At 26.0% G+C, this 20,922-nt stretch overlaps 2 protein-coding genes across 2 annotated transcripts; one reads left to right on the top strand and one right to left on the bottom strand.

The window, feature by feature from the left end:
• Window positions 1–318: 318 nt before the first annotated feature.
• Window positions 319–1,410, bottom strand: LOC135930195 (uncharacterized). The gene is made up of 2 exons (XM_065466977.1): window positions 1,373–1,410; window positions 319–1,213 (listed from the first exon to the last, which is right to left on the bottom strand). Exons 1-2 carry the CDS (start codon window positions 1,408–1,410, stop codon window positions 319–321), a joined length of 933 nt encoding a protein of 310 aa, XP_065323049.1.
• A 9,680-nt stretch (window positions 1,411–11,090) lies between these two features.
• LOC135922473 (ras-related protein Rab-8B-like) lies at window positions 11,091–20,920 on the top strand. The gene is made up of 6 exons (XM_065456838.1): window positions 11,091–11,299; window positions 11,342–11,402; window positions 11,445–11,505; window positions 16,056–16,268; window positions 17,217–17,333; window positions 20,438–20,920. Exons 1-6 carry the CDS (start codon window positions 11,155–11,157, stop codon window positions 20,567–20,569), a joined length of 729 nt encoding a protein of 242 aa, XP_065312910.1. The 5' UTR covers window positions 11,091–11,154; the 3' UTR covers window positions 20,570–20,920.
• Window positions 20,921–20,922: the final 2 nt, after the last annotated feature.

Genomic DNA, 20,922 nt, shown 5'->3' with positions numbered 1-20,922 from the left:
TTTAGTTTGTTTATGGCTCTGGGAGAAATCAGAGTGGCATAATGGCAAGATTGTCCGTTGGGGGCTCACTATCTTGGAAGGGATCCTGGACTCAAAGGCTGACATATAGAAGTCTGTCCAGATGGCCATTTGCTCCTGAGGGTCTGTATATTTGTTACCTCCTTGTAAAGTAAGTATTGGTAATTTCTTAAAGCATGCTGGTTTGCAGAAGTGTTTGAGCTTTTTGTAGGCGTCATGAGTTTTGTTGTCCCTCATATCTATTTCTATTTCTTCAGCTTTCTTTGCTAGGAAAATCCTACGATCGCTACGTAGTAATCTCTAAATGCGTTTCCATAGTTCTAAATTGCGGCTTCTATCATTTTTTATCGATAGGATTAAGTTTTTTGTATTTGCTGAGAGCCATTCTCTTTTTGGTATTTGGCTGTGGTTGAGATTATTATATGCATGGAAAATCGCGCTTTTGAAGTCTGACCAACATTCTTCTAATGGTTTGGTAGGGAAGAGCTGAATAATCCTAGCTAGGCCTGAGCATATTGTTTCATTATAGGTTGTTTTGTTAATATTAGTGAAGTGCCATTTGGTAGGTTGTTCTGGCGTTGTACGTATTGTGCTATGGATGCGCCTGGTATTATTGTTTCTCCATTCATCACTACGTATTATTATATGTGCTTTGATCAGTTTGTGATCTGATATATTTATGTTTAGGATAGCCTTTACATCTGCAAACCAGCTATGGATATTGGATAGGAAGAAATCAATTTGGGAGGAGTGGCCGCCCCTTGAGAAGGTCATGAGGTGAGGAGGTTTATGTTTGAAGAACGTGTTTTCAATTTTTAGGTTGTTATCAAAACATATTTGGAGTAGTTTTTTTCCATCTTTATCGTTGCTGTTATATACTGTTGTGTGGCCTATAGTATTGCTTACTTTGTATGTTATGTCGTGGCCTATCTTAGTATTGAAGTCTCCCATAGCTATGATATTGTATCTTTTTGGTAGCGAGCTTATCACGTTATCTAGATGTTCTAGGAATAACATTCTTTCTGTGAGTTTAGGGGGGACGTAAACATTGAGGAGGATGGTGGGTTTGTAGGCGGTGTTCAGGTATAGTACAGCAATTCTTTCGGTTATAGGGACAAATTTTATAATGTATTTTTTGAGCTTATTTTTGATAAGGAAGGCCACACCTGACCATTTATTGTTCGTGGTTCCAGAGCTATAGTATATATAATTTGTAAATTGGGCCGAATGGTTGTCGGGGGAGTGGGTTTCCTATAATCCTATTATGTCGGTAGAGTCATTTGATAATAGCGTCATAAGAATTGACATTTTATATTTGATGCCATTAATATTTAAGGAGGACAAGAAAAGAGACCCGTTTAGCATAGTTTTAACGGAGGAGTTAAGATTCATGATGTAAGGTTTGGTAAAGAAATTTTTCTGAACTTGTATTTTGCTTGAGCTAAAGAGTTACGTGAAGGACTAAATATAGTTAGAAAACTATATATTTTAAGAAAATTAAATCTTTTATAAGATAAATTTGGGTGAAAGCGACAAAAAGGAAAAAAAATTATGAAGAGAAGATAAATAAGCGAAATAATAACCTTTAGTCCGGAGTGTTTACTGGGATCCGAGTGATTGGGTAAATTTAAAATAATTTAAAATAGTTTTAAATATGGCAGAAAATTTCTTAAATATAAATGGGTGAAAAGAAAATAATTATGTAGAACTATTCTAGTTATTTCCGTTTCGATATCTTATTTATTACAGAAAATTAAATAAAATAATTAAAATAGGAAAACATGGAGATCATAATAATTTTGTAATTTGCATGTTGTTTATTTATTGTATTCAAATTTCTAGAATTTATAAATTAAATTAAAGTAAAGTTATGTTGGAAATATAAGGAAAAGAAAACAAACAAAAATAAACATAAATAAATAATAATAAAAGGGACTCGGCGAAATTATATGGGATCTAAGATGGAGGATATGGAGGGGGAGATTTAAAAATAAATAAAATAAAATAAAATGGAGGAGGGGGGATTAAACAGAAAGTAAGATGGTGGATAAATTAGTCTTAAAATATATTCTATGTTTAAATTAATTGTATTTGATTGTATTAGAAATTAAGGTCTTAAAGGATTTAAGACTATATTAAATTTGATTATATAAGAGATTGAGTATGCATATGAATAAATGGAAAATAAGTTGGAGTTCTGAATTAAAATGGAGGATATGGAGGGGAGATTTAAAATAAATAAAATAAAATGGAGGAGGGGAGATTAAACAGAAAGTGAGATGGTGAATAAATTAGTTAAATTAGTCTTAAAAATATATTTTATGCTAAAGTTACTTGTATTTGATTGTATTAGAAATTAAGGTCTTAAAGGATTTAAGACTATATTAAATTTGATTATATAAGAGATTGAGTATGCATATGAATAAATAGAAAATAAGTTGGAATTCTGAATTAAAATGGAGGATATGGAGGGGAGATTTAAAATAAATAAAATAAAATGGAGGAGGGGAGATTAAACAGAAAGTGAGATGGTGAATAAATTAGTTAAATTAGTCTTAAAAATATATTTTATGCTAAAATTACTTGTATTTGATTGTATTAGAAATTAAGGTCTTAAAGGATTTAAGACTATATTAAATTTGATTATATAAGAGATTGGGTCTATACTTAAATTGATTATAATTAAGAGAATTGGTTTAAAGAATTTAAGGAACTTAGTTCTCATTTTTATCTTATGTGCTAGGAATAAGGTTTTATAGAAATATTGAGTAAAGTATATATGTAAAATATATATCTGGAAGAAGTAACCTGGGTACTTTTATAGTACGCGGTGAAATTCCATCATATATAATCCACAGCTGCTAAAACATATCAAAATATAAAATAAAAATTGATACTTGTGCTTTGAGACAACAATCATTGTATTTTCACAACAAAAAGTTTAGGTTATAATTCTGAGTGGTATATACGATTTCTCCAATCACTACCATTTTCAATATCCATTTATCAAACTACTTCTCATGTAACCATATGAATTATTTCATTTCAAATTAAGTAAAGTCCATTAAACGTATTATCGATTCTCCAAAATTTTACGTTTTTTCTCCAATTCCATTTATCTTCATATTTTATCTGAGAATATTTTCAGCTTGAGCATGTTTCTGCATAATGAGTGTATATCTTCTTTCTTATACTCTTGAATTTTATTCATATAATTCATGTGTATGTTTGACAAATTTTCGAATAATCATTTATTTTTCCGTCCATTTTGATTTTTTCATGTTGATTTTCAAATATTCATAGCAAGCATGTTTTTATCATATTATTATTTTCTAAAGCCATGCTATTTTGAATCCATTGATCATAATATTTTTTAAAAAATTAAATGCTACGATTTAATCTGAGTCTCATTTTTTAAATATTGACATATCCGATGAAGAGTATACATAATAAAAAATATTTTATAATTTTAATGGCCGCCAATATATTTGAAGCGATGAATAAATATATAATAATATTTATTTTAAATTTTTAATGGCCCCCAATATATTTGAAGCGATGAATAAATATATAATAATAAATATTTTAAAATTTTAATGGCCCCCAATATATTTGAAACGATGTAAAATATATAATGAATAGATATTTTACAATTTTAATGGCCGCCGATATATTTGAAGCGATGAAAACATCCTTAAAAATCAATACGGTATTGATTCTACAATACTAAAATATCACTACGGTATTGAATCTACAATGATAATATCAATACGGTATTGAAACTACAATGGGTATTGATTTCACAATCCTACACCGGGCCTTGAAAAAATTTTTAAAATATAATTAATAAATTGGGTCCAATTTTTTATGTATCTAAAATAAATATATAATTAAACTTTTGAAATTTTTTCTAAGAAACAAGGCGGCAACAATTTTTATTTGTAAAATAAAAATATTTAATTTTATTTAGTTAAAAACTAGGCACCATATGTCATGTCATATATTTTTTATTTTGGGTATAATAAATTAAAAAATTTTATTTTATAAAAATTAAATTGTAATTTTTTTTATAAAACTTAAATTGTAATATTTTTTATAAAATTTAACTATAATTTAAAAATGGATTTTATTTTTTTAAAAAATCATATAAAAAAATGGAACATATATTTATAAGCCCCATTTAGGTAAAAGCAATACATGGGAAAATTTTGAAGACATATTTGATGATAAAAACTAAAAACTTGATTATGTCCAATGCCAAAAATGTAATAATATATTACAAAATAAAAGTACATCTGGAAATTCTCATTTAAGACGTCACAAGTGCGTTAAGAATGACGATTCCTCTATTCCTAAAATAACTAGATATATTCAAAAGAAAACCATAGATATAAATTCTTCCTTAACTATTAAAAAGAAAATATGTGATACCATGATCTATTATTGCGCCAAGGACATGCGTGCCTTTCTGGAGATGGCTTTATAAAAATGGCTCAAAATTTTATTCAAATTGGCTCCATTTACGGTAATATTGACTGTAGCGAAATTATTCCCCATCCAACTACTTTAACGAGAAATGCTATAGTTATGACCGATCAAATTAGAACAAATTTGGTTAATAAAATAAATGTTCAATTATTTGATAAAAAGTGCTCTGCCACCACTGATATGTAGACAGATTCCTTTAAAAAGTTTTCCTATTTAACTGTTTCAATTCATTATATCGAAGGTGAAACCTTATATAAACATGTTTTATTTATGAGTAAGTTTAAAGAAGAGAAAAAAACCGCCGCGAACATACATAAGGAAATGCTACAAAATTTTGCTGCAATTGGAATAATTCCCGATCAAGTGAAAAATATAATATTTATATCTGATCAAGGAGCTAATATAATTAAAGCCCTAGAAAAAAATTGCAGCGCACATCTGTTAAATACAGTTATTCGAAATACCTTTAAGGAACAATCTTTGAAAATTATCGCTCCTAATATATATGTTATATTATAGAAATTAATAAATTAAAATATTGATTATTGAATAGTAATATATTTTAATTTATATAGCATATATTCATTATATTTTTATTTTGTTAGGAATTCAAATTCAACTTGTATTACTTTTTATGAATTCAAATTTATCTTTTCAATTCAACTTTTTATTTTTGTAATTCAACTTATATTACTTATTATTTTTCGTAACCTTACTTTTTGTATTTATATATATTCTAATTTATATTTTAGAAAATGTATATATACCTTAAGAAAAGAAAAAGAAGTTAGTTAATAAAATATATTTTTACTGACTCGCACCTCGCGCCATATCGTTAGTGTCCTTATTCTTTTCAATATATCAAACCCTTATTTCTGCTAAAAAATTAACCATGTATTTTAAACAAAGCAGCATGAATCAATATTTAGACAAAACATTACAAAAAGATATCGAAACAAGATGGAATTCGAAATTATATATGTTGAAATCTATTTATAACCAATATGATGACATCGTCAATTTTTAACATCCAAGGGAGATATTAATAAAATGGAAAACTTGGAGAAATCTATTTTTAAAAATTTGATTGATATTTTACATCCTTTTGATAAAGCTACTAAAGAACTAGAAGGAGATATTAATCCCACTTTATATAAAGTACTGCTATGCTTTAATAATATTCTTCACGAGGATATAAATGATACTTTTCAAAACAATGAAATAAAACAAATAAAAACCATTTTAAAAAAATTTTTATTATCTAAATTTAAAATCGATATTTTGCATAAAATAGTGACATTTTTATGCCCCAAATATAGAGAATTAAGAATGTTATCATCAATGGAAATATTAGAAGTAGAAAGTTCAGTCAAAAATATAATTAATTCTGAAGAATATTGTAAACCTTCAATTGATATTATAGATTTGGATATACAAGGCGTTTCTCAAATTATGGAATCTCCTAAAAGATCTAAAGGTACATTTAAAATTGTTCTATTTATCTTATTTTTATATATCAGACAATGAATATGAAAGATGGGAGGACAATGAGGAAGAATTTGAAAAAAAAGAAACAGATGAGCTTGAAATTTATAAGAATTTGAATATAAAAGAGAATAAAGAAAATATAGATCCAGAAAAAGATATATTAAAATGGTGGAGCAAAAATGAAATTAGATTACCAAAGATGACGAAATTGGCTGGAAAAATTTTAGCCATTCCTGCAACGTCCACAACGTCAGAGAGAACTTTTTCAAAGACTGGAAGGCTATTAAAAGAAAGAAGAAATAGACTGAAACCTGAAAATGTTGATGCTTTCATATTTTTAAATGATAATTATAAATATGAATCTAATATATAGTTGTGTAATTTAACATTTTAATTATTATTTGCTTGGTTTATAGGCATTTTTGATAGTATTTTAAATAAATAATTAAATACTAAATAAATTGTCTGTTACTAAGAAAATACAAAATGTTAAATATAAAAAATAAACTAAAAGCTAAAAAAAATTAATTTCTATCGGGCGGACATATAATTTTTACTTTGGGATGAATAAAAAAAATTCGGGTTCATCAGGCCGGGCCGGGAAAACTTTTTTAAAAAAAATTTGGGCCGGGCCGGGCTTAAAAAATTAGGCACGATGCAGATCACTATGCATCTGTTAGAATTGCATATGTATGCCCATCTTTCAAATCGTCAAGAATTGACCTCCTGGATTTTAAAACATTGATGATGGCCTTGCTCATTTTTGTTCCATAGGTATAGTTTTCATTTATATTAGAGTCGTTAAATATTATGGGAAAAAGATTCTACCAACTTTGTGATGATAAGTATCTCTGCGAATGTTGTACTACAAGATAAGTGATTACAATTGCCGCAACTGTAGTTGCATCTATATTATTTCTTATTTTTGGAGTACCTTATTATGTATTTAAACTAATATGATAATTAAGCGCCTATCCCTATAATTATACACACACACGGTAGATATCCAATTGCGGTGGTTTTGCGGGACATTCACATAAAAAATATTTTTAATTGTAGAATTAAAATCGTTTTTTTTAATAAAATTTTATCTTGTTTACATTCTTTTATATTTAAAAAAGATCGTTGGTTTTTTTTATAAATTATTATATTTTAATAAATCAAGATGTTATTTTATTTTGAAAAATACGACTTTGTATTTATATAAACTAATTATTAAAAATAATAGACGGATAATTAAGTCAATTCAAAATCCAGGCCGACCCGCAAAAATTTTTTTTAGCAATTTTTATATTTCTACCGCAATTTTCATATTTCTCCCGCATAATACCAAATTTCTCCCGCAATTTGAAAATTTTGACCTGGCAACCCTGATTGTGGTAGTGGTGATAGAAATATCATTTGGAGAACTGGGTGAAAATAAAATAAACATAGATATAAAACATAAGATAAAAAAAACAAAATAAACCTCCATCTGAGTTCATTTCAAGCGTAGTTCTTTATTATTTTGTCTACTAGTAACTCTAGAACGGGTAAGGCGTTTGTTTAATCGTCATTATTTTCTTTGCTTATTTTTAATAATAGATTCATCATGTTTTGTAGCAATGTGAGGGATTAGGGTTAGCCTAGACAAATAAAGAAATCAGGTAAAATATAAATAAACTATTGTTGAAATAAAACAAACATTAAAATAATGTAAAACCGGTAGATGGGTCAATATTACATGCATATTTCTAGTAGTTTGAGGGCTATCATCAAAAAAAATTTTTGGGGGACTTAATGATATTCTAAAAGTTAAAAAAATAACATGATATATGTAATGTTATTAAGATTAAGGTTAATTAATTGTAAGGTAATTAAAAAAGGGGGGAAAAAAGAAGGTATAAATTATTATATTAAATAAAATTAAATTAAAGGAATTGATAAGGTTTTGAGAAATAGTGGTTTATAGATAATAGAGATAGAAGGAAAAGAATGAGATAATAAAATTTAGTGATAAATAAATTCATTAAGAGAGGGGAAAAAAATAAAGAAAGAGTTATTTATAAGGATTGGAGATTATAAATAAGTTAGGATAAGAATATTTAAATATTTGAATATACTTGATTATACTTGATTATCTTCTTAATTATTGGTTATGAAATAAAAATATGAGTATAAAAAATTGTAATGTAAGTACTGACAAAAATTGTGAGTATGTTCAAAATAAATATACAAGTTGAGTAACTTGTAGAGATTTCATTAATGTGTAATTGATAATATGAGATGAAAATTGATAAGGTAATCTAAAAAATAAAGAAAGGATTAAGTGAAATATTAGCCTGAATCTTTTTATTAACATCTTCATTCATATTTAGAAAGTTGAGGGAATATTGTTTATATCAATTCAAAGAAGATTTTTCTCAATCCATGTTAGGTGTGTGTACACCATCAATTCTCGAAATTCCATTTATCTGTTTGTATAAAATAAATAAATAAAATCAACAAATAAATAAAATCAACAAATAAAAAAATAAAAATAAATACGTACCGATGACATGACGTAGCGATGACATAACGTAGCGATGACATAACGTAGCGATGACATAACGTAGCGATGACATAACGTAGCGATGACATAACGTAGCGATGACATAACGTAGCGATGACGTAGTGAGGACATCGGAAAATTATAATATAGATATTTAAAGTATTTTGTTAAAATTTTAAATGTATTATATTCTTACTAAAATTTATTATTAAAATTAATCGATTAACCTCCATACTTTTAGAAAATTAACAAATAAGAATTATTTTACGTGTAAAATTGTAAAATATTATTGTAAAAAAAGTTTATAGTTTTTTAATTTCTGTTATTATTGAATTTAAAAAGATTATAATTCAAGTCAAAAACTACCCCTCAAAAATCAAAACATACTCCCAAAAATTAGAGCATACCCCCTAAAAAAAATATCTACCCCCAAAAATCTATACCTACCCCCAAAATTCCAATATATTTTGGAGACATTTGTCTCCTACCTACGCATGCCATGTAGACACTGCATTCTTTCCTCATTTTCTTTTTCTATGCGAATAACTGATGATACTACGAATATAAAAACGATCGGATCTGACGAAAGGATAGCCAATTATTAATTTTTACTTAGATAATTAACAAGATGAATATTATTTAAGTATAATTTCCAAATAGATGGGAGATGTTACAATTTTATGGTATATTTTCTTCTTTCAAATCAGCTTAGATAAAGAAATACTAGGGAGATATCTTCTCTGTCTCATCCTACAAATCAATCCAACTAATAGTGAAAGTTCCAAAAATAAATAATTTCGATAAATATTGTGACCCACAAAAACCCATCCTTATTAGCAAGTAAATAAAATTGTCATATTTGGTGTTTTTTTCTTTATTTTGTTGCATATATATTTTATTTTTATTATAATTTAATTTACGCGTAATTATTTGGCCGTGTAACAACGGAGCATTTGACTTTAAATTGTATAATTTTTAAGACTCAGGATGAGTCCTATTTTTTTTATTTTAGAGATTATTTATTATTTATATTGTATAAGATAAATGTCGATTTTGAGTCAATATATGATCATTATTTCACTTAGATAAAAAATTATTCGTTATCCAATTTGACATGGGTATTCTTTCCGCGGACAACGAAGAATAATTTTATATAAGAATTCTGATTGATACTTTGAAGGGAATGGGGGAGGGGGCACTTGCACCTCCCTCCACCCTGTTTGGCTATGCTTATGTTTTAGCTTGATAAAAAATAATAAACAAATCATATAAAATAAAATTTATATATATCTAGTTTTTCACTATTTTTTCTGTCCTATTAAAAGTTAACTAATCTTTGATTTAGAATATAAATAATTTAATGTCATTAGATATTAACTGACATATTAACTGAAAAAAAACGCTAAGTGCCAAGCAATGATATCATTGGTGCCAAGTTGATAAATGAAAATATAGAAATTAAGGACCAAAACTGGCCTGAAAATTTAAAACCCATAAAAATAAAACCTTTTAATTCGTATCTTTGCAGGTTACTCTTATTTATATTTATAAATTCTTTTTTTTTTGCTTATTTGATATCTACTAAATTCAGGAAATATAATCAAAAACAATTTACACATAAAATATTAAAAGAAATGAGAAAAAATTTCAAATATTAACTTATAGGATATTTAATATTTGATGGGTCTTTTTTTTCTGAATCGTCCTAAATCAGCATTTTTAACAACACTATTTATTAGGTTAGGATATCAGATTAAATTAGTTTACCTAAAAAGGCCTTGAGGAAAATAAAAATATTGGGTTATGGTATATAGATAATCAATTAGCAAATAATCAATGTATTTAAAACTTTTTTCTAATGATAATTTAATATAATTTAAAATTTTTATGGAAATTTTGATTTAATCCCCATAACTCCTGAGAATATGTTCGAAATTCCAAGAACGTTTCTGGATTATAAATGAACAAATATTTTACACCTGTCTATAGCGTCCACTTGAGTCTGGGGTAGGAATAGTTAGTTTAAGAGAGGTAGGCTAGGGATGGGATAAATTTATTTGGAGTATTAAATTTTCAGGAAATAGGGCAAAATATATTGCTGAAAAATTATTACTTCAACCTATTATAATAGAATGATATTGCTAAACATCGATCAGACCTAAATAGTTCATACAATCATAGATATTATTTTCCAAATAAACTATTTCTTGATAACATTTAAAATGGTTAGATTAGATTTAAAAATTCTATCAGCAAACGCATATTCATGCCAAACAATATACCATAATCATTTATTATAAATGTGGAGGTTTTTGATTGCATGGTGCTAGAAAAATAACTTTTATAGGCATTAATATAAAATATTCTTTTTAAAATTTATAAAGTTAAGCATTATCATGTCACAATCACATTAAGTAATGCATGATGTTCCAATAAAATGACATAACATTGCGATTAATGATATAGTGATCGATCGTAAGATACCCCTAAATAATGGAAGAATCTAACATTTATGAATAATTCAATCCTTTTTCCACCTGATATAAAAAATCACGCTTCAACAAAAATGCTTAAGCATTTTGTTATTTATTGATCAAGTGCTTTTATCTTTAATAACTACTTAAATAAATATGTCATTGTCTAACACTTCTGTTAAAGTGCCTTATGATTACCTATTTAAAATCTTATTAATAGGAGATTCAGGTGTTGGTAAAACATGTCTTTTATTTAGATTCTCTGATGATGCATTTAATACTACATTTATAGCAACAATAGGTAAGATAGTACATTAATATTTATGCTTCAATTACTTTTTAGGTATTGATTTTAAAATAAAAACTATAGAAATAGATGGGAAAAAAATAAAATTACAAATTTGGTAAATTTTTTTAAAATATTTAATAGATTAATATTTGTTTAGGGATACAGCAGGCCATGAAAGATTTAGAACAATAACTACAGCATATTATAGAGGCGCGATGGTGATTTTAATTTATTTATATCAATTTTGCATTTTGAACCAATTTTAATACTTTTGTTTTATAATTGTTTAATATCAATGTAATAATTACTCTAAATGAAAATCACTAATTACATTATCAATTCTTAAAAAAAATTAATGACAGGGGTGGGGATAGGTATTCTCCATTGACTCTGGTCCCTCTTTACCCCATAATGAGAGCAATATATGGTATTATAAACAAAAACAATATAAGTTAATAACGTTTAAAATAATAAGTATACGTTTTATTTCAAAATATATTAAAGACCAAGAATATTTTTTAAAGAATATATCCAACCATATTCATCAAAACGGGACCTAAATTTACCCAATAAATTTAATTTAAAAAAAACATCTATAAACTCCCCCCCCCCTATAAATATTGAGGATATGCCTGTTTCTTAAAACTATGTCCAAAACCATTTTAAAAATTTGAAAAGTTTCAAAACTTGTCAATTTTAAAATTTTAATGAAATTGTATATGTTAAATTTTATAGAAATATGTTTTGGACAAGTTCGTATTTTTATAAAAATAGTTTGTTTATTTATTTTCATTAAAGTTTTGAAAGTTAGGTAATTTAATTTTTTGATGCTTTGGACACATTAAGCTCAATTTAACTGATTAAAAAAGAGGGTAATTAATATTTTGATAATTGGTCAGAAATGTTATGGAGATAAGGACCTGGACAAAGGTACCCTTCAACAAAAAGACACTGGTTTAATACACTCAGATAGTGTTGTTAAACGCCACGTTTTGAGCCGATTTTTAAAAACGGCTAACTCAATATTTTAGCCAGAAAATTTTTCCTAAGCCTCGAGATTTCGCTAATAGATATCCAAACCTTTGTTCCTTCTACAAACAAAATCTTCAGACTTGCGTATTCTAGATGAAATATTGAGTTAGCCGTTTTTAAAAATCGGCTCAAAACGAGCCGTTTAACAACACTACACTCAGACATAAAGAAACCAAGCAGAAATCCCCATAGGCATATTTAGGATTTTGCTAAGGGGGGGGGCTATTAGATAAATTTTTTCCCCATTAATTTTATTGGAGATCTTTAGGTCCACTTGGTTGTAGGCCTTTGATTATATTAGATTTTTATAAAAATAATTTGGGGTTTTCACTTTATTTATTGACATCCTTTTTTCAAAAAAAAATTTGAATTCTCTTTCAAATTCTTCCTTATAATGATCTATGGTACAGTTTTTTGGGGAATAGCGGGATGGGGATGTGTAGGGGAAAAATATTAACTTAAATTGATATTTGCAAGACCAGGCAAATTTGCAATGGGGAGGGGATTCACTATCCCCTCATTTGTTACACACCTGCAAATGCCCTATAATTTATAAAAATAGTAATTTCTATCTTTACTAAAAAATATATAGATAATGGTGATATATACATTTTTACCTTAATTTTTATAAAAAAAATCATGAATGATAATGTTATTTAGTATGACAATTGATAATTTTTCTGAAAAATTAAAAAAATCGATTTTTTTGATTTAAAGGATTTAAACCAATTTTCACCTTAGTATAATATTTTTACTTCAAATAATTATTGAAAAAATATATATTTATAAGTCATGAGCTAATTTTATATAGTTAAATAAAAAGCCTACTCTCAATCAAAAATCGACGATATGTGTAAACTGTTTTAAAAAAAATGTAGCTAGTTTATATTGGTGAATCAGAAAGAAAATCATTCATTATCTATAACGAATACTATTATGAATATCCTCAATTAAAACTTTTAAACCAAATTTATTTTTTTGACAAATAAAATAATCGTTGTTTTATTATTTTTTATTTTAGCTACAGTTTTTTCCCAATTGGGTGTCCTGATGCATTAGACAAATGTAAAATATTCGTTAATACCCTTAATTTAAAATAATCTTATTAGTTTTGTGGCAATTGTTTATCATTTCCCAGAAATTAAAATTTTTAAAACTCTCCCTGTCTTTTTCTGATAGAGGCTAGTTTTTAAATTATATTATGATAAATATTGTTAGTAAACCCTTTTTCTGAGGATAAATCAATTTTTTATTGCTAAATATTACACAAATCAATTACCAATCTAATCATTTTTAAAGTGTTTGGTTATTTGATAAAATTTTAAAAAAAGATTAATTATAACTAAATTAGTTTACTATTTATTTATAATTATATGGTTGTTTTTTTATAATCCCTTCCTGAAAATCATAATTATTGTAATACTTTCACCAACACTTCTTTCCTCTCTTCTAACCTCCCCCCCCCTTCCCAATTTTAAATTTAAAATGAAAGCAAAATGGCATTGGAACGTGGCTAATTTTATTTCTTCAACCAATCTCTTATCTATCAATCATAATAAAATTCCAAGCTGCATCTGATTCGTTTAATGAAATAAATGAATAATGGTTAGCAGGACATTCATCATATTAAGTGTATTTTAAACTACGGAAACGTTTAAAAAAACTAGTTTTTTTTACAAATACCAATATTGAGTACATGAAAAGTTGCAATGCACTGTCAAATGTCAAAATTAAACATAAAAAATGGCTCTTCTAATATAAGCATCTAGATCTTAGAAAATATCATGATTTTTATCTTATAAAATTTAAAAAAACATAGATTATTATTTTTTAAATTGTATTATATGATTCTAATTATAATGATAAAATTATTTTTATGGTAAATGCTAATTATAATAAAACAAATTTATATTCTTACTAAATTTTATAAGTCTTTATTTTTCTGGACTGCAAACCCTGAACCCGAACGTGGTTCAGAGATTTTTAACTGAACCAGAACTTATTTTAGAAGAAGAGTTCAACAGTTCAGAATTTAACAGACTAGTTTATTTTTTTAGAATATTAAATAATTTCTAACTACATTGAGATTAGAATTATATAATTAACAATTAATTATGGCAAATATTGAAACAATGAAATACAAAATAAATAAAGTATTTTTTTTTTTATCTAATAAGTAATGATTGCTAGTATAATTTAGTTATTTTTCATATAAAGTCTTGTCGTTATCTATATTAAGTATTTTGATCAAATTCAATAAATAGAATTTTATTAAAGCGATTAAAATTCGAATAGAATTTATTCTTAATTTTTTTGAACCAAAATTGAACAAAACAAAAATAAGACAAAAATAAAATTAATTTAATGAACTAAACTCATAGTAACTGTAATTTTTTTTATAGTTTTTTTCCTGTAGATAGTCGAGGATGAAATTTTAAACCTAACTGCACTAAAAAATTTTAAGTAAAACTTTATCTTTTTTTATATACGAATTTCTAACAATTATCAGAAACAACATATCACAATTTATATTAAATTAAATATGTAACAATTCATATGAAATATTTTATCACAAATATAAGTAATATTTAGTGCAACTTTAATTTGCAATAAATCCTTTAAACTTTATCAAAATTTTTAAAATATTTAAAATATGAATTAAATATATTTGAAAAAAAATTATGCTGAATATATACAAAGAATTAATGATAATAAATTTTTTTTGCTTAGACTGGACATAAATTGATCCATGGGTGGAATTGTAATTTGATCTTCATATCATCCATTCGACAAAAAAAAATCAATTTTAGTTCGATCCAGACCTGAATTTATTTAAGCTCGAGCTCTACTCCAAATTTTTAAATTTATTCTTAATCCTTGGTCGCTGGATTATTTGTTTTAGCCCGGCTCGGATAAAATATCTTTTAATTTCAAATTTCCCCCAAGTTTATAGATAAATTTTTTAAGGGCCTATTTCGGCTTCGGGCCGATTGCAGAGTTATAAGTTTTTAAGCTAGATAGAAATACGCTTCGAAAATAAACAATATAACCTGGTTAAATTAGTATTGTTAAACGGCTCGATTTGAGCCGATTTTTAAAAACGGCTAACTCATTATATTATCCAGACAAATATTACTCAAGCCTGAAGATTTTGCTCATAGATGGCACAAGGGTCTAGACATCTATTAGCGAAATCTTGAGCCTTAGACAATATTTCTTAGGCTAAAATTTAGCCGTTTTAAAAATCGGTTCAAAATGAGTCGTTTAACAACACTAGATTAAATCACTATTTTCATTAATAGTTTTTTTCTTCTTTTTTTAAAACAAAATAAATTTTAATAATATGCCTAAAAAATATACAAGATATAAAAATAGGTCATAAGTATTCAAATATTAAGTTATCAACAGTTTTGGTAATTTTTAAAAAAATCAGGCAAGAAAATATTTTAACCTACTATAGTTTTTTTTAAAGAATGAGTTCAGTTATATGAGGCCTATACGTCCCTTCGGTATCCAAAAATTGGTAGCTAACGAATTTCATAGTCAACAAAACGTTACTGCAAAGATTTATAATCTTTATTTTCTTATAAATTTTATTAGAATAGTTATTATTCTTAAGGTAAATAAGTTAAAAAAATACCAAAAAATAACTGTCCATTTTAGTGTATTTTTATTTCTCATTATTTTATTGTATACTAACTATATATTTTTATTCTTTCAAAAAATTAAATATCAGGGAATACTTCTCGTCTACGATATCACGAACGAAAAATCGTTCGATAATATTAAAAATTGGATCAGAAACATAGAAGAGCACACCACGACCCATAATTCGAATTTTAACAAAGATATTAGTAGCCCTTCGTCCAATGTCGAGAAAATCATATGCGGAAATAAATGCGATGTGCCCGCTCAATTAAGACAGGTCTCCAAGGAAAGGGGACAGGAGGTTATATAAACATGAAATTTACCTTGATAGATTATAAAATGGATGGTAATTTATAGGATTCAGGCTGAGTTTTTTTAAAAAAAGAAGGCCGACTATATAAATCTATACATATATGATAGTAATAGATTTTAATGCTTCATATACACTAGGAAATGGTGTTTTTCAGAGTTTGGAATTGGGACCCGGACAAATCTACGAAAAAGTCCTGCATGACAGGCCGGGCCGGCGGTAATATTATTAATAAAATAGAGGCTCCTTGGCCCGAAAAAAATATTAGTGTTATATTTCCTTCCTATTCTTCCCTTTTTTTTTGCCTGAATGAAATATCATAATTATATTTAAAAAAATCAGGAAGTTAGAAATATTTATTTTCTTATTATCTTGTTATAAATATAATAAAATTGGTAAACATCATTTAAATTATCAAGTTATTGTCGAATATTTAAGTATAACATACCATTAAAATAGAACGGACCTAGATCTAAAAAAAAATTTGCCATCGAGCAGGCTCTGATCAAAAAATTTAAACCCTTCTCTTAAAAATTTTAGCAACCGAAACCCATTTTAAGATTTACAGAAGCCGGGTTTTTACAAAAAAAAGGCAAAAACATGGAACCGAACCCGTGTCAAATATCAAAGAAACATGTTCGAAACTGAAACTATTTTTTATAGGTTCCAAACTCTGATTGTTTTATTTATATAACGTAGTATGGATATAACATTTTTTTTTGCCCAATTTTAATTTACATATAATAAAATAATATTCAATACAATACCTTTTTTATGACAATCTGATAAAACCATTTAATTATTTTTTTTAATAAATTAAAAAAATATATTAGACTATTTATTAAACCTTAGGAAAAATAGAAATATGAATCTTGTACTAATATTTTAATTCTAAGTTTTAATTATATTCTATATATATAAATCAAAATTATTTTAAAGCTTGCCAGTGAACAAAGTATATCATTCTTAGAGACGAGTGCCAAATCTGGGATAAATGTTGAAAAGGCTTTCCACATATTGGCCAACAATATAAAGATTAAAACGGAACAAAAATTGGTAATATTTTTTTAAAAAACCTTGCAGGTATCCTAAACTTTGAAGTCGCTTAAGTCCATTTTTTGGCGAACCAAACCTTAATCCTAACTATTTGGGTTTATAACCCCAAATTTAATATTATATTTAACGAGTTCGGGTTCAACAATGTTTAAATATATTGGGATTTTAATTTAATTATTTATTTTAAATTTCAAATAAAATTAATTAAAAATTCCTAAAAGATCTTTTTCTAAAGTTTAATATCAATCATCAAGTTATTTTTTTTATTTCCTAAAATTCAAACGCGAATTGAAATATAAATTTATAATCAATGATAATTTTGCTCCTTTATCCCAGTATACTTTTCACATGGAAGATTTGGAATAAGACAATTTCTGTCATTAATTAAAAAGATTTTTTTTAAAATTTATATAATTGAGTTTCCAAAAAAGAAATTATAATTATATTGAAATTTTTTATTTGGATTTTTAATCAATATACAAATTTTTAGGGATCATTTGTAAGGTGCTAGTTTTAAAAAATTTGATAGTAGCACGACTATGAGAGTGAGTAATTAATTTTTTCAGATTTCTTTAAAGTAAGTGGTGTATGGTATCAATATTTTCTGGGGAAAGATGATATTCAAATAAAAGATTTCCCCAGAGCGTATTATAGTCAGCACGTCTGATCAAGACAAAGGGATAATTTCGATTATTTCAGCATCATTTATACCTCCCATTACTGGTTGAACAACTAATATTTGGGACATAAAATATCAAAATGAAGCATTCTATATTTGAAATATTTTAATTAATTTTTTAATGTGGCGGTCCATTTTAATGTTTAAAATCTCTGTAAAAGTTCGAATTTTTATAACTTACAAATGATCTCAAGGAATTTTTATATCCTAATCAAGATTCAGGTTGCTTTTAAATTTTATGGTTCCTTTGGGAACTCATTTATATTTAGGGCTGTGCCGATCCAAATTTTCACCGGTCCGATATTACTAAAAGCCGATCCGATATTTATATTGATTTTTATTTACCATCTATCTTTGAATATAATAAAAATATTAATATTTTCTATTTAAAAAAAACCAACTAACTTTCATATTAATTTACTGTTTTATTTAAACAGCCATTTACTTGCTAATTGTTTAATATTACAATATTTTATAATTTCCTTATAAGATTTAAATCCAGGCCATTAAGGCTCTGGTACCTAAAATTTAAACAGATCTTTAAGTTATTAGAGGCGATTGAGGATTGGTAGTTAAAAATTTAAAGCAGAGCCTGTAGTCACCTTTGAGAAGATGTAAATGTTTTGAATCTCATGGAAATATAAGGACTCATATTTTGATAGGAACGTAACACTCGAAACGAATTTTATTTTTTCTGTTTTATATTCTTTTTAAGTACCAAATATATATTTATAATTTTTTAAGTTTTATTTTATGAATTATAAAAAACGTCGTTCTAATTACAAGGAACAACTGCGTTTCATATATACTTACAGAGTTGTTAAAGGATCGAATCAAAAGATCGCCGATCCTGGATTCGATCCTAAATTTGTCAATTTTCTCGGATTTAAGATCCTGACCTTATAATGTGGATCGTGATCGAGTTTTTAAATATTCGTTCCCGATCCTTTTAAAAATTATTTTTTACTTAAAAAGCAATAAATAAAACAAAAATTTTGAAAATTAAATTAAAATATTATTTTAAAAAAAATATCTATCTACATCATATTTTATCAACCACCATTCCACCTATTTTTATATTTCAACAATTTCCCAAATTTTTTGTAAGAACAAGCTATATTTATTTATTAATTATATTATAAATTCTAGGTTTTAATAATGTCCTTCATTATAGATTTAGAAGATGATATATCTACTTCTATTGATGTGACAGCAGATATAAGTGAGAATGAGAATCTTTTACCATTTCATAATTTACGTAAGGATTTTACTTTATGTGAAACGGATGGAAGTAACCATACAATGATCTATGCTAAATGCTCTTTATGCAAAAACAAAATATCTTCTTCAAAGATTAGCAGTTCAAACCTAAAGAGGCATTTAGAAGTAATTAATTCTTTTAAAAACAATTTTTATTATTTTTTAAAGATCATAAAAATATGCATTTAATAAAAATTATAGATTTCCTTCACTATGCAATATATTGGCATCAATAATTCACCCAGAATTTAAGCAATTGGCCTTTTATTAATCTGCCACAAAATTTGTTGCTAAAAGAAAGGTTAATTGCCCATTTAGAAAATATACAAGGTCATCCATACGCAGATCCTTCAAATGAATGCATGGATCGATACCTTTTTGGGGAAAAACTCGTCACAAAATGCTCTTTCCATTAATAAATTTTTTTATTCTAATGATGATTCAGTGAATATTTTTAATAATTATGTTAATTAAAAAAAACATTTATTGAATATAACACCTTGACTATCAAGCACTTAGATGGAGCGCTTGTTCAGTGAAGCTAAACATGTACTTAATGGAAAATGTGGCTGTTTAAATTGATAATTAGAAAAAAATTTATTATTAAAGGCTAATTTAATTATAAATAAATATATTCTAATTGTTATACTTATATTATATTATTCAATTACAATAAATTTATACCATATTTATTTATTTTTTATATTAGTTAATTTTGCATTGATCAGAATTTTAAATAAGAAAAGGATCGTGATCCTATTTTTAAAAAAAGGTCGATCCTGGATTTCGATCCTCTTTTTTTCAAAAGATCGTGATTCGATCTTTTTAAAAGGATCGATTAACAAGCCTAGATATTTATATTAAATAAAAGAAATATATATTATATTATAAGGATAAAAAGGACATCATTAAGTTTGGATAAAACGTATAAAGAAATTTTTACATGTTATTTTTAAATTAATAAAATGATTTGACAGACCTACTATAAAAAAATGATAAATATCACTATACTTTGTTAAATAATACGAATCCCGATAAGGAATTTGCATTTTCCGAAATATTAAAAATTGCTAGACAAAAATTTTGAATGAGATTGGAGCCGATAGTCATAGAAAACGAATAAAGAAATCACCTATTTTTATTATTTTTTTTTCCTTTATCATAGAAATTGACAAAATCTTTACAAACTCCTTCATCCAATTCTAGCATTAAAAGCTTGAAGGACTCAAAATTTAACGCATCTTCGAATAGCAACTCCTTCCTATCAAATATACTTAAATCGTGTACGATTCTTTGAAAACTTAATCACACACCAAAACAACTCACTAATTTAATTATATATGATATGATTAATAATTTATGCAAATCTTTAAATATTTACATAAGCCGTTAAAGAAATGTGAATATTTATATATATAATGAATAAGTTTAAATGTTTCTTAAAATTTCTATTAATACTGCAATAATTGTGTCAATTTTTTTTTTAGATTGTGATCATTTTATATAAACATTATTTTCTAAAATATAATTATTCACAATACAAAATTATTAGCTATCTTTTCTTTAGGTCACAATATTATCCCCCTAACCATAACATATAATAATCTCATAATTTATTTTTATATCTATATATTTTTTATGGTTGCAAAA

This window comes from Gordionus sp. m RMFG-2023, chromosome 1, assembly GCF_954871325.1.
Source record: "Gordionus sp. m RMFG-2023 chromosome 1, tfGorSpeb1-WG-v2, whole genome shotgun sequence".
In the NCBI taxonomy this organism is placed as follows: Eukaryota; Metazoa; Nematomorpha; class Gordioida; order Chordodea; family Parachordodidae; genus Gordionus; species Gordionus sp. m RMFG-2023.
The sequence above is the reverse complement of the archived record's forward strand: the minus strand, read 5'-3'. Positions and strand labels throughout refer to the sequence as shown.